Here is a 20,335-nt window from a genome sequence, read left to right as displayed (position 1 = left end):
GACTGTATGGGTATTATTATGTGTCAAAGACACAGCCTGATAGACTTTAATGCAGTGCTATACCAGGTACTGTATACCACTGCATTATGAAAGCCATGCCTGCTAATGACTTTAAAGAAATAAAAATAAAAGGTTAATATAGTTAATTAAAATAAACTATTTTTTTCCATAAAATATTTGTAAAAGTGGCAAACGAGCTGTGTTCTCCACAACTGCCCCATGAAAAATGTCAAGAAAAAAAAAGCAAAAACATAATGGAATAGTTCTCATTCCCCTCCGCCGCCCCACAAGCAAAATTGTTCATCTGTTGTATGTACCCAAAATGGTACCAATGAAACCACATATGGTCCCATAATAAATAAGCCTGTATATGGTTACATCAGCGGAAAAACTAATACGGTACATTCTAGAATGCATGGAGCGCAACGTCATAAAAAAAAGATAAAATTTGTCCACACGCTAACAAATTATTATAAAAGTTAGGCCTAGTTCACACTTAAGCGATTTGGTCAGATTCTGAACCAAAACCAGGTTTGAGTCAAAAACACAAAATAGGTGCAGATATTTCTATTATAATTTTTCACTTCTGGTTTTGGCTCACAGTCACTGATGGAAATCACTGATCACTGAAGTGTGAATTAGGCCTTTATCAATAAGTAACATGCACACCAAAATGGTGTCCTTAAAGACTATAAACAACTCGACAGAAAAATAAGTTAGAGCCAGAAAAAGCTAAAATAAATAAATTAAAGGAGAAAATCGATAATCGTCCTTAAATCGAAAATAATTAAGATCATTTTTGGCAAAATCACCCACCCCTAATGTGAAACCTATCGAGCTGCACCAATTTTCAGTAATGCGCTACTCCAGAAAAACTGGTTAATTCCCTTCTTCTAGAGTTTTTGGTCTGCCCTAAAACGCTCCTTTTTAGAGGCCTATGAAATTCCTTAATCTTCAGTTATTTGGTCAGTGATTGTGAGCCAAAACTAGGTGCGGGTCGAAAACACAGAACGGGTGCAGATCTTTCCCTTATAGGTTATCTCTGAGGAGATGCTTCACTACTGGTTTTGCCTTAATAACTGATGGAAATAATTGAACAAATAACTGAAGTGTGAACTTGGCTTGATATGCACGCACTTATTTAGTTACATTAGTCTTGACGATAACATTGATTGCAAACGTTTAACCCCTCAGATGATGCGTTCAAACGTGACCACGGCATCTGGGAGTCTGTACTCCCGTTTTATTTAGCCCGTACTATTAAAATATTATAGTAAATATTTATCCCATACGGTGAAACAGAAAAAAAAAAAAAAAAGAAGTCTAAATGGACGATGGTATCAATGGAAAGTACAGAAGACCCCCACAGCCCTGTACACATTACTGCTAAAGTTATAGGGCTAAGAATAAAGCGCCGAAAAAAATAAATAAAAGTTTTTTTCCCCGAAGTATTAAAACGCAAGAAAAACTATAGATATGCAGTATCAACATAATGGTACTGATCTGGAAAAGGAAAGCTCAGTTTTACTGTATAGGGAACGCAGTAAAAACAAAACGGTTGCAGAATTGCGTTATTTTCCAATTTTACCCCATTTGGAATTTTCATACGATTATGTAAAAGGAAAAATAAAGTGAGCCTGAAAAGACGTAAATGTAAAAACAAAAAACCCTTCGGGGCTAAAAGGGTTAATTGTTGACTTGTTTCTTGCGATGTAACATCCGATTTTGTTTGTACATGAACCCTCTCATTTTCAAGTGCTGGGGAATACGTTGGACCTGAAGAAATAAAGATTATTTATATCCAACTGGATGGAAGCAGGATCCATAATTACAGCCACGCACATTGGGCTTCAGTGTGTGATCCTCCCGCAGACGGTACAGACAACGCCAAGACGTGTGTGAGATACAGATTCCTTTATTTCTTCAGAAGCAGAATAACGGATGACTTTGGTGTACAATGTTATCTATAGAAAATAGGTTGCTATTAAACCAATGTATAAAAATAAATTACACGTATCTAAGTGATCATCTCAATCACAGCCACATTTCCCTCAAATCATCCACCCAATCCCAATGGTCTACAGACCTATGTGCAGATGTAGCAGGGTTGATTATAGAAGAGGTTGTCTGTGCTGTGCACTGTTGCTTTATTATCTCATCACAATCTGGCTCTTACATAGGACTGCAGATAAACCTACTACATAAGGCCTCATGCAGGTGTATCCATGTAGTGCCATATCATGATATTTTCGTAGTTTTTCAAGAGTAAAATACTCTCCGTTAGGGCTCATTCAGACGACCACGCCGTGTTTTGTGGTCCAAATTGCGGAACAGAGGCGGACCCATTCATAGTCGTGTGAATGAGCCCTAACACAGTGTGTGATGGAACATGCCACAGCTTGGTTTTCTGCTGAACCGAGTCCAACAGAAAAGAAAACATGTATAAAATCAGATTCATATGAAAGTACAGCAGGGACCCTAGATGTCTACGGGCGCCATACTGCATTTTCTTAACACTTGTGAACATGAGGCCTTATTCTGAGTAATCGCAATGCTCAGGTAATGTACAAATTGAATAAAAATCAGCTCTGCTGCATCTGTACAGCAAACACATAATGAAGTCACAGACCTGCAATATTACATACAATTCACAGGACCTAAAACAAATTTTTTAGCAAAACTAAAAAGCATGCCCTCCACGATCGCTTTAGGTCTCCGAGATGATATAATATATAATACAGTTGTTACAAAAAAAATAAAAAATAATTACCAAAAAATTAAATCCCCGTTATAATCCCTGCATTGTACAATACATGAGTTGGCATTGATATGAAGCAACCACATTTCTCAACCTGTGGGATTTTAACGTGAAAGTGACCAGGAATTGGCGAAGTCATATGGTGCCAACTCAGCCATGAACTGAAGAATTGAGCAGCCAAGGTGCAGTAAAGACGCTAAAAAGTGGTCACATTTCGGCTGTTTAAAAGAGGCCTTAAAGTGTCACTAACTTTTCAGAAAACATGATGTGCAAGACATATCAAAATTGGGGGTCTGACTGCTGAGACCCCCACTGATCTCTAGAAAGAGGGAAGAGAAGTGCCTGCAAATCATGCTGCCGAAGACTGAATCACGATGGGCCCATAGACTTCTACGGGGACAGTTTCGTGCAACGAGGCGAGAGCGTGATATGTCCACACTTCCCTCCCCACCTTCTAGAGACTGGTGGGGATCTCAGAACTCAGACCTTTACCTTTCAAAACTTTTGATATGTCTCTATGACATATGAAAGTTTTTTTTGTGAAGTTAGTGACCCTTTAAACAAGTTTTATTGAAAATTCAGGTGGAGTCTCGATCAATAGCGTCTGCTGCCACAAGCCACATTTCTATGTCTCTGGACCATTTACTGCAGATTCTTAGGTTAAATACATTCTGTGACATGTAATGGATGACTTCACAGTGCGACTGCCCTGAATGTTTTCTGGGTACCTCAACAAACTGGCTGCTGATGAAAATTTATGAGGGGATTCCTGTCCGACCCCCTAATGCTGGCCGCACATATTAGATAGCTTTCAGCCAACCGTTATCTCTACCAATCCTCCCATACACAGAACAGGCGTACGTAGTGATCGGTAGATGGAATCCTCCTGACATTTGCCGTCAGAGGGAGAGTCGAGAGGCCACCATACACATTGGATGGTCGGTGGGTTCAGACGATACACATCTCATGTGTATGGTCAGCTCTGGAATACAGGATTTAGCAGGTCATCTGTAACTCGTGTGACTGCGCATGCTCAGCTGCGCTAAACCTAATGGATCAGGGCCTTCACTGGCCTGAAGAATCATTAATGAAAAAGGGCGACTCTTCAGTCGTCATTCAATTCAAAGTAAGAAGTGGGCGAAGTAAAAAAGCAGATCATTTACATAAATGACCAAAAATAAAAATGTTCTACAGAGATACGGATTATACACCCAACATTGGTGATGGATACACTTTATCGGGAATGTACAGCAATAAAAAAATATCTAAAATAACTCAAGCAACTTTGCCAAGTCTTAATGGTAAGAGACTGCAAAGCATAGGCTTACCCGAAAAGTATACTACATACATTCAGTAGAAGAACATATGAATACAGGATCGGACTAAACAGTTTGTAGTCTGGACAGACCAATAGACACAGATCTGCATAGGAGCCGACTAGAAAAACTGGTAGATATCCAAACAGGACTTTCTACAAAGTTGCTTCACCTATTAATAAAGTTACAAAAGGGGAACATACCTAGGGGAAAAAAATTAACCTATCCCGGAGACTGTTCTATAAAATGGTGGTAGCAACGAAATGATATAAGACCGCTCGCTTCTAAACTAGATGTGCTGAATCAGTTAGTAGTCGCCAAGCATCATTGTACAATAGCACAAAATAATGCCCACAAAGCACTCATTGCTGACATAGAGCTGAAGCTGCCATACTGGGCGCTGAAAAGGGAATCTCCATCAATGTCAGATAGGAGTGGGTCCCAGAGGTGAGGCCTGCACTCATCTCCAGGAACAGGGCCCCTGAAGTGAAGGGAGAGCAGCTGCCACCTTCTGTTCATCACTACGGGAGTTACGAATATAGCTGAACACTCTCTCAACAATTTCCTGCAGCCCCATAGAGGTGAATGTAGGGTTAGCCACACTTGCATGGCTTGCTCTCCATGTCGTCTCTTTGGGACGTCCTAAAATAGCCAAATGCGCTTGCACAGCCATTTTCAGAATTCCCATAGTGATGAATGGAGACCATGCGCGGTGTGCTATCCTTCACTTCAGGGTCCTGTTCGGAAAATGGGAGCGGGTACCATAGGTTGGACTCGAACCTGACATTAATGCCATAGTCTCGTGATATGCCATTAATGTCCAAGATGGGAATACCGTCAGAAAGCAGTACAAAAGCAAACCGAGTCCCTGTGGCTTTGTAATATGGTGCCACATGCCATCCATGTCCTCTTATATGGTCCTCCAGATGGTACATATTAAAGGATTATTCGCTGGAGCATGGAACAATCTTTCTTCTGTCTAATGCATACAGATAAAATTGGAGGCATCCAGGGGTACAGGACCACCCCACAGAAGTATGAGAGTGTCCTATTAATTTTTGTGTATGGAGCTGTAATACGACGATATGATGCCTATAACGCTGTGGTGCTATAGCACCATCATAATATTTCTTCAGGAACCAAAAAAATCCAGCACGTGCACTACAGATAAAATCCAGCCTTTTTATTGCGATTCTTTTAAAAATTCCATGAGCTGGGAGAACGTTTGGGAGCATGGGTTGATCACTTTTTGCAACCCCTTGTACAGTGTATCCCAAGCTACCTGCGAGACACAAAACGTGTTTTTGGAATTAACTGGTAACCTAGTCTGGGAAGAGGAATACAGATGGGCGACTTGTGATGTCGCCGCTCTCTATTCCTCAATTCGGCACCATTTGGGTCTGGCGAGTCTCAGGAAACATTTAGACATTCTGCTTTGAAGGAATGTATCTATTTATCTGTGGAGTTCCTGCTAGGACATAACTACTTCTCCATTAATGGGGCCATTTTGCAGACGAGGGGAGCATCAATGGGTACGAAGTTCTCCCCCTTGTACGCAAATATTTATATGTCCCATTGGGAAGAATACCTTATGACCGAGGACAACATTTTTTGGCCTCCATCGTATGATATGGAAGATTCATTGAGGATACCGTAGTATCCTGGTGTAGAACTCCACAGAAGAAGATTTTGTGAATTGCGTGAAATACTTGAACAAATATGTCATGAATCTCCAATTCACTTATACATTAGCAGTGAGTGATATTCCTTTTTTAGATGTTAAGCTTTCCAACAAAGGGAATGAGGTTGTCAGTAGCAACCACAGAAAAGATACAAGTAGGAATACTTTGCTATTGTTACCCTAAACATGTCATCAATGGTATCCCCTATGGTGAAATGATTAGAATCCGCCCTAATTGTACAGAGGACTCCACCTATAGAAAGTGCAGCATTATATAGCAGACTTCAAGGGGATATAGTCAGAACTTGCTAAAACAGACTGTAGAAAAAGTGAACCTTTTGGATAGAAAAACATTAAATTTTTCAGGTAATAAACAGTAGTAATGAAATAGAGGTACATGAGAAAAAGGTGAGAGTGACTACTGTTTATAGCAGGCAGTTCAATGAGGTGCCGAACATTATCACCAGGTATTGACCGATTCTGTACCAAGATGATCATTTACGACAAATACTGGAACCAGGAATTCAAGTTGTGAGCAAAAAGAGCTCCAACTATATTAACAGCACTGTCTACGAGTTTATTTTCGGAGAAAACGGGGTCTGCAAGTAACACCTGGTTGAACGTTACTGGCTGCTACAGATGTGGACATAATGTATGTATAACCTGCCGATTTTTTTTTAAAAAAAACAAGAGTTTTAAATCTAGTGCTACAAGAGAAGAATGTAAAATTAAGTCATATATAAACTAACAAGCAATGGGGTTTATTTAGCCACCTGCAGCAGCTGTAGTGTTCAATATGTGGGTTGAAAACTAGAATAAGGAAACACCTTTCAGACATTTCAAACTTGAAGGTAGTGAATATTTCCATGTTGTCTCGACATTTCAGAGACTTACATGGGGGTAACACAGCAGATCTTGAAACTGTTGGTATTGAAAGGGTTAAAAAAAACATTGCGAGGAGGAGATCTAAACAGGCTGCTTTTTGACAGGGAGTCTTTTTGGATCTTCTTATTACATACCAGGATTCCAAATAGCATGAATAATAGACATGATCTCATCTTTAAATATTGATTTATATTCTGCATGACTATATGTGATTGCTGATTAATTTTTTTCCTTTGTAGAAGCTTTTTTTTCTTTTCAAGTAGTTCTGTATTTTATGATGTCACCAGACACACCCTGGATTCCAATTTGAAGATTGTTCACACATGGAATCACAATAAAAAGGCTGGATTTTATCCGTAGTGCATGTGCTGGAGTTTTTTTGTTCCTGAAGACATTTTTTTCCCTGATCCGGGGTTCCTTGCACACCTATGGAGTGGAGCAGGTGAGCTGGAAATATTTTGCCATTCATCATCATAATATGATATCATCAAGTCTGCGGTGGGCAAGGGGGTGGCAAAGCTTACAAAAAAAATTATAAATAATTGTATTTTTGGGGATAGCAGTATATATAGCATAAATTACTGATATGAAGGAGAACAAGTAAAGGGTGGATGTATAAATAGTTCAATTCTTATATAGACAAAGATCTATTACATATAATACACTTTACACGGACGGTTCACTATTCACCATTACCATGTCCTTTTTTTGCGTCATCGGATATCATGGGCTGTAGAGTGTGTACCCTGCAGGTGATTTAAGTCACTGTATGATCGATTATCACCAAAGCAAATGAAAGCCGTAATTTATGTGCAAATTCTGCCATGAGGGTCGCAAATGGTGGGGGGAAGGCGACGGCCCCCACTCAATACTGCACACTAACACACAGGAAAAGTAGTAGCAAAACTGGTGTGGATCCTCCCATTAAGCTAGAAGAAAAGCCTTTCATCCATAGCAAGAACTTCTCCAGTCAAAGGGCAAGATGAACGGTGGGAACCTAAAACTCCTCATGAACGTTGCGAGCATAGTCCATCAGTTTGCTGCCTGTGAAGTACTCGCTGTATTTCAGGATCTCTTCTAGGCCCAAGTGATGATCTTGGTTCTCATCTGCCACAGCGATCATCTGTTTAGCTTCATTTAGAGCATTGTACTCGTTCATGGGGTCCATGTACTCCTGCAAAAAGACACAAGTCCGTTTACTGATGTTGAAGTATAGCTCCTGGCAGGTCACACAGGTCAGCCTGGTGTCTGAAGATTCATATGGTAATAAACCGTTCCAAAAGGGTAATTTGAAGTTTCAAAAAGAGGTGACCGCTCTTACAGTCTATCTAGTAACTACTAACCACATTTAACACTGAGGTGATGCTGACTGGTCCCACTGAACACCAGCACCCAACTAGTACTCAACGTAAAGAGGTTATCCAATGATTAAAGTAAAACATAAAAATCAGACATCATATAGTACATGACAATCTCTCTCTAACAAAGCTAGAACCGGCCCTGTACCTCCCATGGATCCTGAGATCTCCCCATTCATGGTTCTGGTAGATTAATATCAAGCTGAAAGCTCAAGGGGTGTGTCTTTTCTGCTGCTGCTCAGGGGCGTGTCTCAGCTCTCCCCATCACAGCTTAGGAGGCAGTTGCAGGATGAAACTGAGCATGTGCGGCCATCTCTGGGTTGGACAAAGAAATAAGAAAAAGAACAAACAGCAGGTGGGGCTATACAGATATATTTTATTCAATAACTCATTGGCTATACTCATTTTTAATTACATGCAATTACAAAAGAATTCAGATCCAGGTGCTGTTTTGAAAACTGTAAAATATTTTTCATGGGACAACCCCTTTAAAACTCAATATCATAAGGACAATTTCTTTTTGAAATAGTGCAGCATCAGGGATCAGCCGATCACAAGCCTGGGTGCTGTAACAACTTTAGCCTTCGTTCACATTTTCAGTTTTTTACTGATGCGTGCTCACGCATTTTCTGCGGGTAGCACACATAATTGATTTTAATGTGTCTGTTTACGTATGAGTTTTTTTTACTGACCATGGGTAAGTGAAAAAAATAAAAATAAACATTTTTTTTTTAAAAATCACAGATACAGGCACTACTTTGATCTGTGATACGGACCAAAACGCACCCATTATAGTCTATAGGTCCATGAAAAAACACAGATGGCATTCGTGCCGTTTCTGTGTATGGTCCGTTTTTTAATGAGCATCGATAGTAGACTTAGAAATTATCTTTCAGCTAAAGCAATGTCCGTAAAATATAGATGACACGCGGAGGGCAAAAAACGGACACAAGGACATCTTCATGGATGAAATGCGTACAGATTTTTTTTGCCACGGACTGCAAACAGCCACGGAAATGTTAATGCGAATTTACAAACTAATAAAATAAAACTAAAAAAAAGATGCCAGTTTAGGCTACTTTCACACTTGCGTTAGGAGCGGATCCGTCTGGTGTCTGCACAGACGGATCCGCTCCTATAATGCAAATGCTTGCATCCGTTCAGAACGGATCCGTTTGCATAACCATGAACAAAAAAAAAAAAAAAAACCTGTTGAGAATTTCAGAATAAAACCAATTCCAAATGTATATTGTTTATATCACACAAAATGATAAGTTGTTCATAGTCCATTACTTAATCTGCTTAGTTGAGGCTAGGAGCTCTGTAGCTGTAGTGAACAAATAGTGCATCGCAACAGGAGGTGAAAAGGTGGGACCAACATGCCACTGTTTTTGTTGTACCGGGCACAAGAACTGAAACTTTTTTTTTTTTTTTACTGGGGGGAAGAGGGGCAATTTTCTTCAAACCACGGCAAAATCCAAACAAAGCCACAACTAAATCTAGTACTAGAATAAGACTAAGAGCATCAATGACAGCACAGAGAGAGAAAAAAAAAAGACAACTCACAATATAACCATAAGATATGTGTTGCAAGTGTCAAAAAATAATTATAAGGACACACATTTTTGTGAAGTACCAGGTCATACGGTCTTAAAAGGAATGTCTCTTCTAAGACACTGGTGGCCACAATGTCAGCTAGGTGTAGGTCCCAGAGGTTGGAAACCAGAATGGACCCTCGAAAGTAAAAGAAAGCACACAACGTGTGTATGCTCGCCATTCATTTCTATGGAGTTCAGAACATTTTTGGAAGTTCCATAGATATGAATAGAGAAAACATCGCTTGGCTATTTTCGGCAGTCCTACATGCGCAGCTGCTCTACATTCACATTAGGGGTCCCGTTCGGGAGATAGGTGTGGGTCCCAGAGGTGGGACCAGCACCAACCCAACATTGGTGGCATATCTTAGTGACAACTTCTTTAAGAAAAAAAAGCCAAGAAAGTGGACAATGTGAAGTTGAGAAAAACGGGATCTTCATTATTGGCTTTCTGTACATTTAAAGACCCTTTATAGCCAAGGCAGCCACAGTTACAGTGGGAATAGTACAGTTTTAAAATAAAAAATAAAAGCCCCCTTTGGAGCAGACTATATATATACATATATATATATATATACAGTGGGGGAAATAATTATTTGACCCCTCACTGATTTTGTAAGTTTGTCCAATGACAAAGAAATGAAAAGTCTCAGAACAGTATCATTTCAATGGTAGGTTTATTGTAACAGTGGCAGATAGCACATCAAAAGGAAAATCGAAAAAATAACTTTAAATAAAAGATAGCAACTGATTTGCATTTCATTGAGTGAAATAAGTATTTGAACCCCTACCAACCATTAAGAGTTCTGGCTCCCACAGAGTGGTTAGACACTTCTACTCAATTAGTCACCCTCATTAAAGGGTTTCTATCACTTTGTTTCACCTATTTAGCTTTCAGACACTAGCGATCCGCTAGTGTCTGCTTTATCTAACCATCCTAATATAAGAGCTTATTGTCCTGCCGTTTAGCTAAAAAAATAACTTATATAGATATGCAAATGAGCCTCTAGGTGCTATGGGGGCGTGATTAGCACCTAGAGGCTCCGTCTACCTTAACAAACTGCCGCCGCCCAGCGCGTCCCTCCAGCCCGCCCATCTCCAGCTGAAGCGATCCTCTCCGTGCGCGTCTCTGTTCTGCGCATGCGCAGTGAATGTCTGATGCTTCCCTGCTCAGACATCTCCACTGCGCCTGTTCCTCGGAGCACTATGACGTCATCGGCGCAGGCGCAGTGGAGATGTCTGAGCAGGGAAGCGATCAGACATTCACTGCGCATGCGCCGAATACGAGGAGCATCGCATTCCGGAGGAGATGGGCGGGCTGGAGGGACGCGCTGGGCGGCGGCAGTTTGTTAAGGTAGACGGAGCCTCTAGGTGCTAATCACGCCCCCATAGCACCTAGAGGCTCATTTGCATATCTATATAAGTTATTTTTTTAGCTAAACGGCAGGACAATAAGCTCTTATATTAGGATGGTTAGATAAAGCAGACACTAGCGGATCGCTAGTGTCTGAAAGCTAAATAGGTGAAACGAAGTGATAGAAACCCTTTAAGGACACCTGTCTTAACTAGTCACCTGTATAAAAGACACCTGTCCACAGAATCAATCAATCAATCAAGCAGACTCCAAACTCTCCAACATGGGAAAGACCAAAGAGCTGTCCAAGGATGTCAGAGACAAAATTGTAGACCTGCACAAGGCTGGAATGGGCTACAAAACCATTAGCAAGAAGCTGGGAGAGAAGGTGACAACTGTTGGTGCGATTGTTCGAAAATGGAAGGAGCACAAAATGAACATCAATCGACCTCGCTCTGGGGCTCCACGCAAGATCTCACCTCGTGGGGTGTCAATGGTTCTGAGAAAGGTGAAAAAGCATCCTAGAACTACACGGGAGGAGTTAGTTAATGACCTCAAATTAGCAGGGACCACAGTCACCAAGAAAACCATTGGAAACACATTACACCGCAATGGATTAAAATCCTGCAGGGCTCGCAAGGTCCCCCTGCTCAGGAAGGCACATGTGCAGGCCCGTCTGAAGTTTGCCAATGAACACCTGAATGATTCAGAGAGTGACTGGGAGAAGGTGCTGTGGTCTGATGAGACCAAAATAGAGCTCTTTGGCATTAACTCAACTCGCTGTGTTTGGAGTAGGGTTGTTGCGGGTATCGAAATTTCGATACCCAATCGATACTTTTGTCCCGGTATCGATACGATACCGGGATTTCCGTTTTTTCGATACTGGGCTGCGCTTCTGCGCAGTCTAGTATCTCTGAACATGAGCGCGCTGCTATCGGCGCGCTCATGTTCTCTCTCAGCAGCACGGGGAGAAGGAAGCTGTCCTCCCTCCCCCTGTGCTGCTGCCGCTGCCACCAATGAGAAGAGAGGGGCGGAGGAGGGGCGGCAATGAGAAGAGAGGGGCGGAGGAGGGGCGGCAATGAGAAGAGAGGGGGTGGAGGAGGGGCGGCAATGAGAAGAGAGGGGCGGAGGAGGGGCGGGCGCACTGCGCCACCAATGATAGGATTACTATCGGAGCGATGGGAGGAGACATCAGCTTCACTAGTGGGCGTTCCTTCTTCCTGCGCTGCGATTGGACAGCGCTACAGCCAGGGAGAAGGAACGCCCACTAGTGAAGCTGATGTCTCCTCCCATCGCTCCGATAGTAATCAGCAGCATGTGGAGCAGGAGAGGAGACAGTAATGGGGCACTGTGGGCGAACGGAGCGGCGCCCAGGACTAAATGGTGAGTGCTGAGACATCGCTGGGCGCCGCTCTGTGTGGCCTAATAGTGAAAGTCTGGACTCATATACAGTAGTCAGTCTTTAACACATACAGGAGGCGGGTGCCGGCAGCAGAATCGCATTGCCGGCACCCTGCCCCTGACAGGGAGCTGCGATCAGCGGCAGTTAACTGCCGCTGATCTGCTAGTACCCGCCTCCTGTATAAAGGGGTAAAATCATTGGTGGTGCAGTGTGCCCCCCCCCTCAATCCCCCCATCCCATTAAAATCATTGGTGGCACAGTGCGCCGGCCCCTCTCAGCCCTCCAGTATTAAAATCATTGGTGGCAGTGGCCACAGGGACCTCTCCACTCCCCCTCATTGGTGGTGCAGTGGCAGCTTCTGATCGGAGCCCCAGCTGTGTAAGCCTGGGGCTCCGATCGGTTACCATGGCAGCCAGGAAGCCCTGGTTGCCATGGTAACATCCCTGATGCTGTGTGCACAAAGCACAGAGCAGCAGGGACAGTGTGGAGTCCTATTCACCCTGATAGAGATCTATCAGGGTGAATAGGAAAAGGGATGAAAGATCCCAGGTTCTAGCCCCTAAGGGGGGAAATAGTTATTAAATAAAAAGTGGAAAAAAAAAAAACACTAAAATATGAAGTATAAATCACCCCCCTTTTCCCAATTTCACATATAAAATATATAAATAAACATATTACATCGCCACGTCAGAAAAGTCCAAACTATTAAAATATAAAAAAAAAATCTAGGTGGTGAATGCCGGAACAGAAAAAATAAAATAAAAACTGCACGATTCGCCATTTTTAAAAATGAGGAATGCACGTGGCTTTTTTTGTTTATTTTTTTCGCGTGGTATCGAATGGTATCGAGTATCGCAATACTTTTTCATGGTATCGAAACCGAATCAAAAATTTGGTATCGCAACAACTCTAGTTTGGAGGAAGAAAAATGCTGCCTATGACCCCCAAAACACCGTCCCCACCGTCAAGCATGGGGGTGGAAACATTTTGCTTTGGGGGTGTTTTTCTGCTAAGGGCACAGGACAACTTATTCGCATAAACGGGAAATGGACGGAGCCATGTATCGTGAAATCCTGAGCGACAACCTCCTTCCCTCTGCCAGGAAACTGAAAATGGGTAGTGGATGGGTGTTCCAGCACGACAATGACCCAAAACATACAGCAAAGGCAACAAAGGAGTGGCTCAAGAAGAAGCACATTAAGGTCATGGAGTGGCCTAGTCAGTCTCCGGACCTTAATCCAATCGAAAACCTATGGAGGGAGCTCAAGCTCAGAGTTGCACAGAGACAGCCTCGAAACCTTAGGGATTTAGAGATGATCTGCAAAGAGGAGTGGACCAACATTCCTCCTAAAATGTGCGCAAACTTGGTCATCAATTACAAGAAACGTTTGACCTCTGTGCTTGCAAACAAGGGTTTTTCCACCAAGTATTAAGTCTTTTTTGTTAGAGGGTTCAAATACTTATTTCACTCAATGAAATGCAAATCAGTTGCTATCTTTTATTTAAAGTTATTTTTTCGATTTTCCTTTTGATGTGCTATCTGCCACTGTTACAATAAACCTACCATTGAAATGATACTGTTCTGAGACTTTTCATTTCTTTGTCATTGGACAAACTTACAAAATCAGTGAGGGGTCAAATAATTATTTCCCCCACTGTATATATATATATATATATACACACATACACACAAAATATTAACCCCCTTCAGATGAATGTTGTAAATAACAAAAAATAAAAACGGTGCCAAAACAGCTATTTCTTGTTACCTTGCCTCACAAAAAGTGTAATATAGAGCAACCAAAAACAAAACTGCCACCCTATCCCGTAGTTTCTAAAATGGGGTCACTTTTTTGGAGTTTCTACTCTAGGGGTGCATCAGGGGGGCTTCAAATAGGACATGGTGTCAAAAAACCAGTTCAGCAAAATCTGCCTTCCAAAAACCGTATGGCATTCCTTTCCTTCTGCGCTCTGCCGTGTGCCCGTACAGCAGTTTACGACCACATATGGGGTGTTTCTGTAAACTACATAATCAGAGCCATAAATATTGAGTTTTGTTTAGCTGTTAACCCTTGCTTTGTAACTGGAAAAAAATTTAAATGGAATATCTGCCCAAAAAAGTGAAATTTTGAAATTGTATATATTTTCCATTAATTCTTGTGAAACACCTTGGGTGGTTTCTATTATGTAAGCCTCCCAAAGTGACTTCAGCCCGGAACTGGTCCTTAAAAAGTGGGTTTTGGAAAATTTCAAGATTTGCTTCTAAACTTCTAAGCCTTGTAACATCCCCAAAAAATAAAAGGTCATTCCCAAAATGATCCAAACATGAAGTAGACATATGGGGAATGCAAAGTAATAACTAATTTTTGGAGGTATTACTATGTATTATAGAAGTAGAGAAATTGAAACTTAAAAATTTGCAAATTTTTCAAAATTTTTGGTACATTTGGTATTTTTTTTTATACATAAAAATGAAAAAAAAATTTTTACTCCATTTTACCAGTGTCATGAAGTACAATATGTGACAAAAAAAAACAATCTCAGAATGGCTTGGATAAGACAAAGCGTTTTAAAAGTTATCGCCACATAAAGTGACACTGGTCAGATTTGCAAAACATGGCTTGGTCCTTAAGGTGAAAATGAGCCCGATCCCTAAGGGGTTAAGCCAGAATACCAAAACTAGGCACCATGGGTCACTGGGGTTAAAATGTATAAAAAGTGGGCGGAGTATACAACGGCCAATCAAATTTCAGCCATGTGTTTAAATGGGAAAACTTAAAACTGCCGCTACTCTTAGACTGTTAATGGCAGGGTCGTCAAACCCGGCACAGTTGGTCACTGGAGGACTAGGATTAAAATTCTGAAAATTGGGCGGGGCCAAAAACAACCAATCAGATTTATTTGATTGATTTAAATGGGAAAAACTAAAAATGCTGCCATTCTCACATTATTGATGTCATGGACCTCAAATAATCACAAATGTGGTCATTGGGTGTTTCAACTTCAAAGTTAGAAAAAGTGAGCGGAGCCACCAACAACCAATCAAATTTCAGCCTTTGATCTTAATGAAAAGCAGATAACTGCTGCTATTATCACAGTTTAAATGCCAAATGTCCCAAACTTAGCATAATTACTCACTGGGTGGGTGGAGCCTAAAACAGCCAATCAGATTTCACCTATTGACTTCAATGTAAAAAACTTTCAAAATACTGCCATTCTCAAAAAGCCAGAGGCCCCAATCTTGACACAGACCATGACTGGGTGACTGGACTTAAAATTTGGAAAACTGGGCGGAGCTTAAAACCAGCCAATCAAATATTACCTAGTGCTATTCAATGGGAATATTTAAATTGCTGCCATTCTTACACTGTTAATGGCAGGGTCTTCAAACTTGGTACATTCAGCTACTGGGTGACTGAAATTCAAATTTAAAAAGTGGTCGGAGCCACAAACAACCAATAAGATTTTCCCTATTGACTTTAATGAGAAAATGTGAAAAGCTGTTTTTCTTACAATATGAAAGCCAGAGTCCCCAAAATGGCACCATGGGTCACTGGGTGAGTGTGGTTAGAATTTAGGAAAAGTGGGTGGAGCCTTTAACAGCCAATCACATTTCAGCCATTCATTTTATATGGGAAAATTAAAATTACAGCCGCTCTTTCACTGTTAATGGCAGGGTCTTCAAACTTGGTACATTCAGTCACTGGGTGACTGAAATTCAAATTTAAAAAGTGGGCAAAGCCAAAAATAGCCAATCAGATTTTTTATTGATTTAAATGGGAAAAACTAAAAATGCTGCCATTCTCACATTATTGATGTCAAGGACCTAAAATATCACAAATGCGGTCATTGGCTGTTTCCATTTCAAGGTTAGAAAAAGTGGGTGGAGCCACCAACAAATTTCTTTCAATGATTATTAATAGAGTGCTACTCCTCCCCCAGTTTTAGGGGTAAAACTTTGCACACTTCTTCTGCCCATAGCCGTGGAGGTTGCTTGCGCTTTGTTAAGCAATCCCACCCTCCGTGCGTCTGGAGCTCTAGCGTTTTTAAGCCAACATCCTGTGGTTTCTTCAGAAACGACACCATCTAGTTCATATTAATGTCATATTTACAGTACATATATTATAAACCTTGGTTTAAGGGTTTGTCCCATTAAGACTAACCCTTTGGTAAAGAGCAGCCATCTAGCCATCACAAGTCCAGCAATCAAAGCTATCTGCAGTAATCTTCATTAACCTGGTAGTACTTGATGTTCATATAAATACTGAGCAGAGGAACCCCCCCTGAAAGAACATATGAACAAAGGTCTTCAAAAGAGGTTGCGCCATGAAAAATATTCAAAATTTTTCAAGCCAGCACCTGGATCTCAACACTTTTATAATTTCATATAATTAAACATTTTCTACAGCTGCTGAGCTATTCAATAAAATGTATCTACCGTATATTTCGCCACCTGCCATTTGTTCTTTCCCTATTTTCTTGTCCACCTCACTGAGGTGGTCACACATGTTCAGTTTAAATCTTCTACTGTCACCAGCCATATCGTCTGTTCAAAGCTATGGCAGTTACAGAAAAGAGACAGGTGTGGCGCTGTTTTAGAACAAAGCAGCCATGTTTTTCTAATCCTGTACAACCCCTTTAAAGGGGTTGTCTCACTTCAGTAAGTTGCATTTATCATGTAGAGAAAGCTAATACAAGGCACTTACTAATGTATTGTTATTATCCATATTGCTTTCTTTGCTGGCTGGATTCCCTGCAATCCATCAGGACGACCACCACTGATGGATTGCAGGGTGGTCTGTAACCAAGAAAACGAGCAGTGTATAATGCGATAGAAAAATGAATCCAGCCAGCAAAGGAAGCAATATAGATAATAATAATAGATTAGTAAGGGCCTTGTATTAACTTCCTGTACATGATAAATGCCACTTACTGAAGTGAGACAACCCCTTTAACTTCTGTTATTCATACCAGATACACAATATAGGTTTATAGAACATACTGCCGCCTCCTTCTTACCTCAAGCTCTTCCATTGTGACAATGCCATCATGGTTGGCATCGATAACCTCTTCAAACTCTTTCTTTCGGTCTCGAACCCATTCATCATCAATATCCTGCGCCTGCTTGTTCTCTACTGTGCCCATCGGAAGAGAGATGAACTCCGACAAAGTCAGTTTCTTATCTCCATCCTGGTCTGTAGGAAAAACAGAATGTAAATGGCCAATATGCTTAAGACTAGGGTTGTCACCATACCAAAATTTCGATTCGATTTCGATACCATAAAAAAGTATTGCGATACTTGATACCACGCGAAAAAATCAAAACACCAAAAAAGCTGCGTGCATTGTGCCTTTTATGGAACGCCTGGCCCATAATAGAAAAGTCCTATCCTATTTTTTGGGTCGACAAGGTGACTAAAAAATGGTGAATCACGCGTTTATTTTGTTACGTCGCTCACCGCATAGGAGATATTTTTTTATATTTTAATAATTCTCACTTGTAATGTTAATTTATTTATTGTTTATATATTTTATATGTAAAATTGGGAAAGGGGGTGATTTAACCCTTTCTACCCCAGGCCAGTTTTCACCTTCCTGCCCAGGCCATTTTTCGCAAATCTGACCAGGGTCGCTTTATGTGGTAATAACTTTAAAACACTTACTTATCCAGGCCATTGTGAGATTGTTTTTCATCATATATTGTACTTCATGACAGTGGTAAAATGGAGTAAAAAAATAATCATTTTTATTTATAAAATAAAAAGATTTATTAAAATTTTGAAAAATTAGCAAATTTCCAAATTTCAGTTTCTCTACTTTTATAATAGATAGTAATACCTTCAAAAATAGTTATTACTTTACATTCCCCATATGTCTACTTCATGTTTGGATCATTTTGTGAATGCCATTTTATTTTTTGGGGACGTTAGAAGGCTTAGAAGTTTAGAAGTAAATCTTGAAATTTTTCAGAAAATTTCCAAAACCCAATTTTTAAAGGACCAGTTCAGGTCTGAAGTCACTTTGTGAGGCTTACATAATAGAAACCACCCAAAAATGACCACGTTTTAGAAGCTACACACCTCAAGGTATTCAAAACTTATTTTACAAACTTTGTTAACCCTTTAGGTGTTCCACAAGAATGAATGGAAATGGAGATGAAATTTCAGAATTTCACTTTTTGGGCAGATTTTCCATTTTAATACATTTTTTCTGCTAACAAAGCAAGGGTTAACAGCCAAACAGAACTCAATATTTATTGCCTTGATTCTGTAGTTTACAGAAACACCCCATATGTGGTCGTAACTGCTGTACAGGCACACGGCAGGTCGCAGAAGGAAAGGAACGTATGGTTTTTGGAAGGCAGATTTCACTGGGATAATATTAAGCTAGCATGTCCTATTTGAAGCCCCCCTGATGCACCCCTAGAGTATAAAGTCCCAAAAAATTACCCCATTTTGGAAACTACAGGATAAGGTTGCAGTCTTGTTGGTACTATTTTAGAGTACATATGATTTTTGGTTGCTCTATATTACACTTTTTGTGAGGCAAGGTAATGGTTTTACAACGTTCATCTGACAGGTTAGATCATGTGGTATTTTTATAGAGCCCTTTGTTACGGACACGACAATACCAAATATGACTATTTTTGTGTCTCCATATACTGAAAGCCATAGTTTATTTTAAAATTTTGGGCGACTGTCTTATGTAGGTTTTTTTTTTTCGGTATGAGATGATTGTTTTATTGGCACTATTTTAGGGTGCATATGACTTTTTGATCGCTTGGTATTACACTTTTTGATATAAAGGTGACAAAAATTGCTTTTTTGACGGTGTTCACCTGAGAGGTTAGGTCATGTGGTATTTTCATAGAGCAGGTTCTTACGGACGCGGAAATACCCAATATGTATAATTTATTTTATTTAAGTTTTACACAATAAACAGCATTTTTTTAAAAATCTAAAAAAATAAATCATGTTTTAGTGTCTCCATAGTCTGAGAGCCATAGTTTGTGTTTGATTTTATTTTTTGGGCGATTGTCTTAGGTAGGTGCTAATTTTTTGTGGGATGAGGTGACTGTTAGATTGGTACTATTTTGGGGGGTATACGCCTTTTTGATCGCTTGGTGTTGCACTTTTAGTGATGTATGGTATTCAGACCACCACCACACTAAACCGAATTTGGTGAAACAGATCAATTCTGGGAAAATCCCTTTAATAGGAAAAATATGTCATAATGAGAAGTCATGTTTTCAGATGCAGATAGTATAATTCCTTATTAGATAAATAATCTCAAAAGGTTTCTTTCCTGATTTAATAGTCTCACTACTACATACTAGTAAAGTGACAACATGTCATGTAAAATGTCTGCAGTCATTCTCCTGTGTGACATCACCTTGTCGGCATCCTTCAATCAACTGACATCACTTTGTTTCAGAGACTATGGCGTTTTATCTCCTGTAATGATCAAGACCTAGTAGAGAACAAGGCAGGAAAGCTGCACCCATGAAGCCAGAAATTGCAATGGCCCCCATCCTAGTGCCAGTTGGGAGGAGGGGTACTTGAAATTAAATGTGCTTGATATTAGTATTTTTCATTTAAAGGAAACCTGGCACTATGACAATGCAAAGTAATCTTCAAGCAGCTTGTTACAGAGCAGAAGGAGCTGAGCAGATTGATACATAATTTTATGGGAAGAGATTCAGTAAAACTTGTAATTTATTCATTTATATATGTGCTCATTCTGGGCTTTGAAGTCAAGGAGGTGGTCCCATCAGTGACTCTCAGTGGAATTTCCAGGTGGAATAATAGAGGAACAGCACGATGCAGAGGCCTCTGAGTAGATGTTCTAGAATTGTTACTTCATGGAAAATACAAGTATTTACTGAAACAGACATGTCCGGAGAACTGACCAGTCCTCTGTATACAAATCCCTTTATGACCATGTATACATAGAGCTGTCAATCACTGACAGGACCGCCTCTTGGAC

General features: G+C 40.4%; 1 protein-coding gene and 1 long non-coding RNA gene across 6 annotated transcripts in view; one reads left to right on the top strand and one right to left on the bottom strand.

Moving 5' to 3' along the window:
* Positions 1-20,335, bottom strand: part of SDF4 (stromal cell derived factor 4) — an 82,575-nt gene that overhangs the window by 16,766 nt on the left and 45,474 nt on the right. For 2 of the 5 annotated variants that reach the window (XM_040428279.1, XM_040428285.1), the window contains exons 6-7: positions 17,369-17,544; positions 7,638-7,814 (exon numbers count right to left, since the gene is read on the bottom strand). In XM_040428279.1, coding sequence (XP_040284213.1) covers positions 7,638-7,814; positions 17,369-17,544 — 353 coding nt within the window. Of the gene's footprint in view, positions 1-5,144; positions 7,815-17,368; positions 17,545-20,335 lie in introns of those variants that run through there. The other 3 variants (XR_005778263.1, XM_040428302.1, XM_040428294.1) reach the window with 2 other exon arrangements.
* LOC120997969 lies at positions 2,612-17,196 on the top strand. Its single transcript, XR_005778270.1, has 3 exons — positions 2,612-2,740; positions 16,219-16,228; positions 17,185-17,196. It is a non-coding gene; the product is annotated as an uncharacterized LOC120997969 (long non-coding RNA).

Source organism: Bufo bufo, chromosome 1 (genome assembly GCF_905171765.1).
Source record: "Bufo bufo chromosome 1, aBufBuf1.1, whole genome shotgun sequence".
Classification (NCBI taxonomy): Eukaryota; Metazoa; Chordata; class Amphibia; order Anura; family Bufonidae; genus Bufo; species Bufo bufo.
The sequence above is the reverse complement of the archived record's forward strand: the minus strand, read 5'-3'. Positions and strand labels throughout refer to the sequence as shown.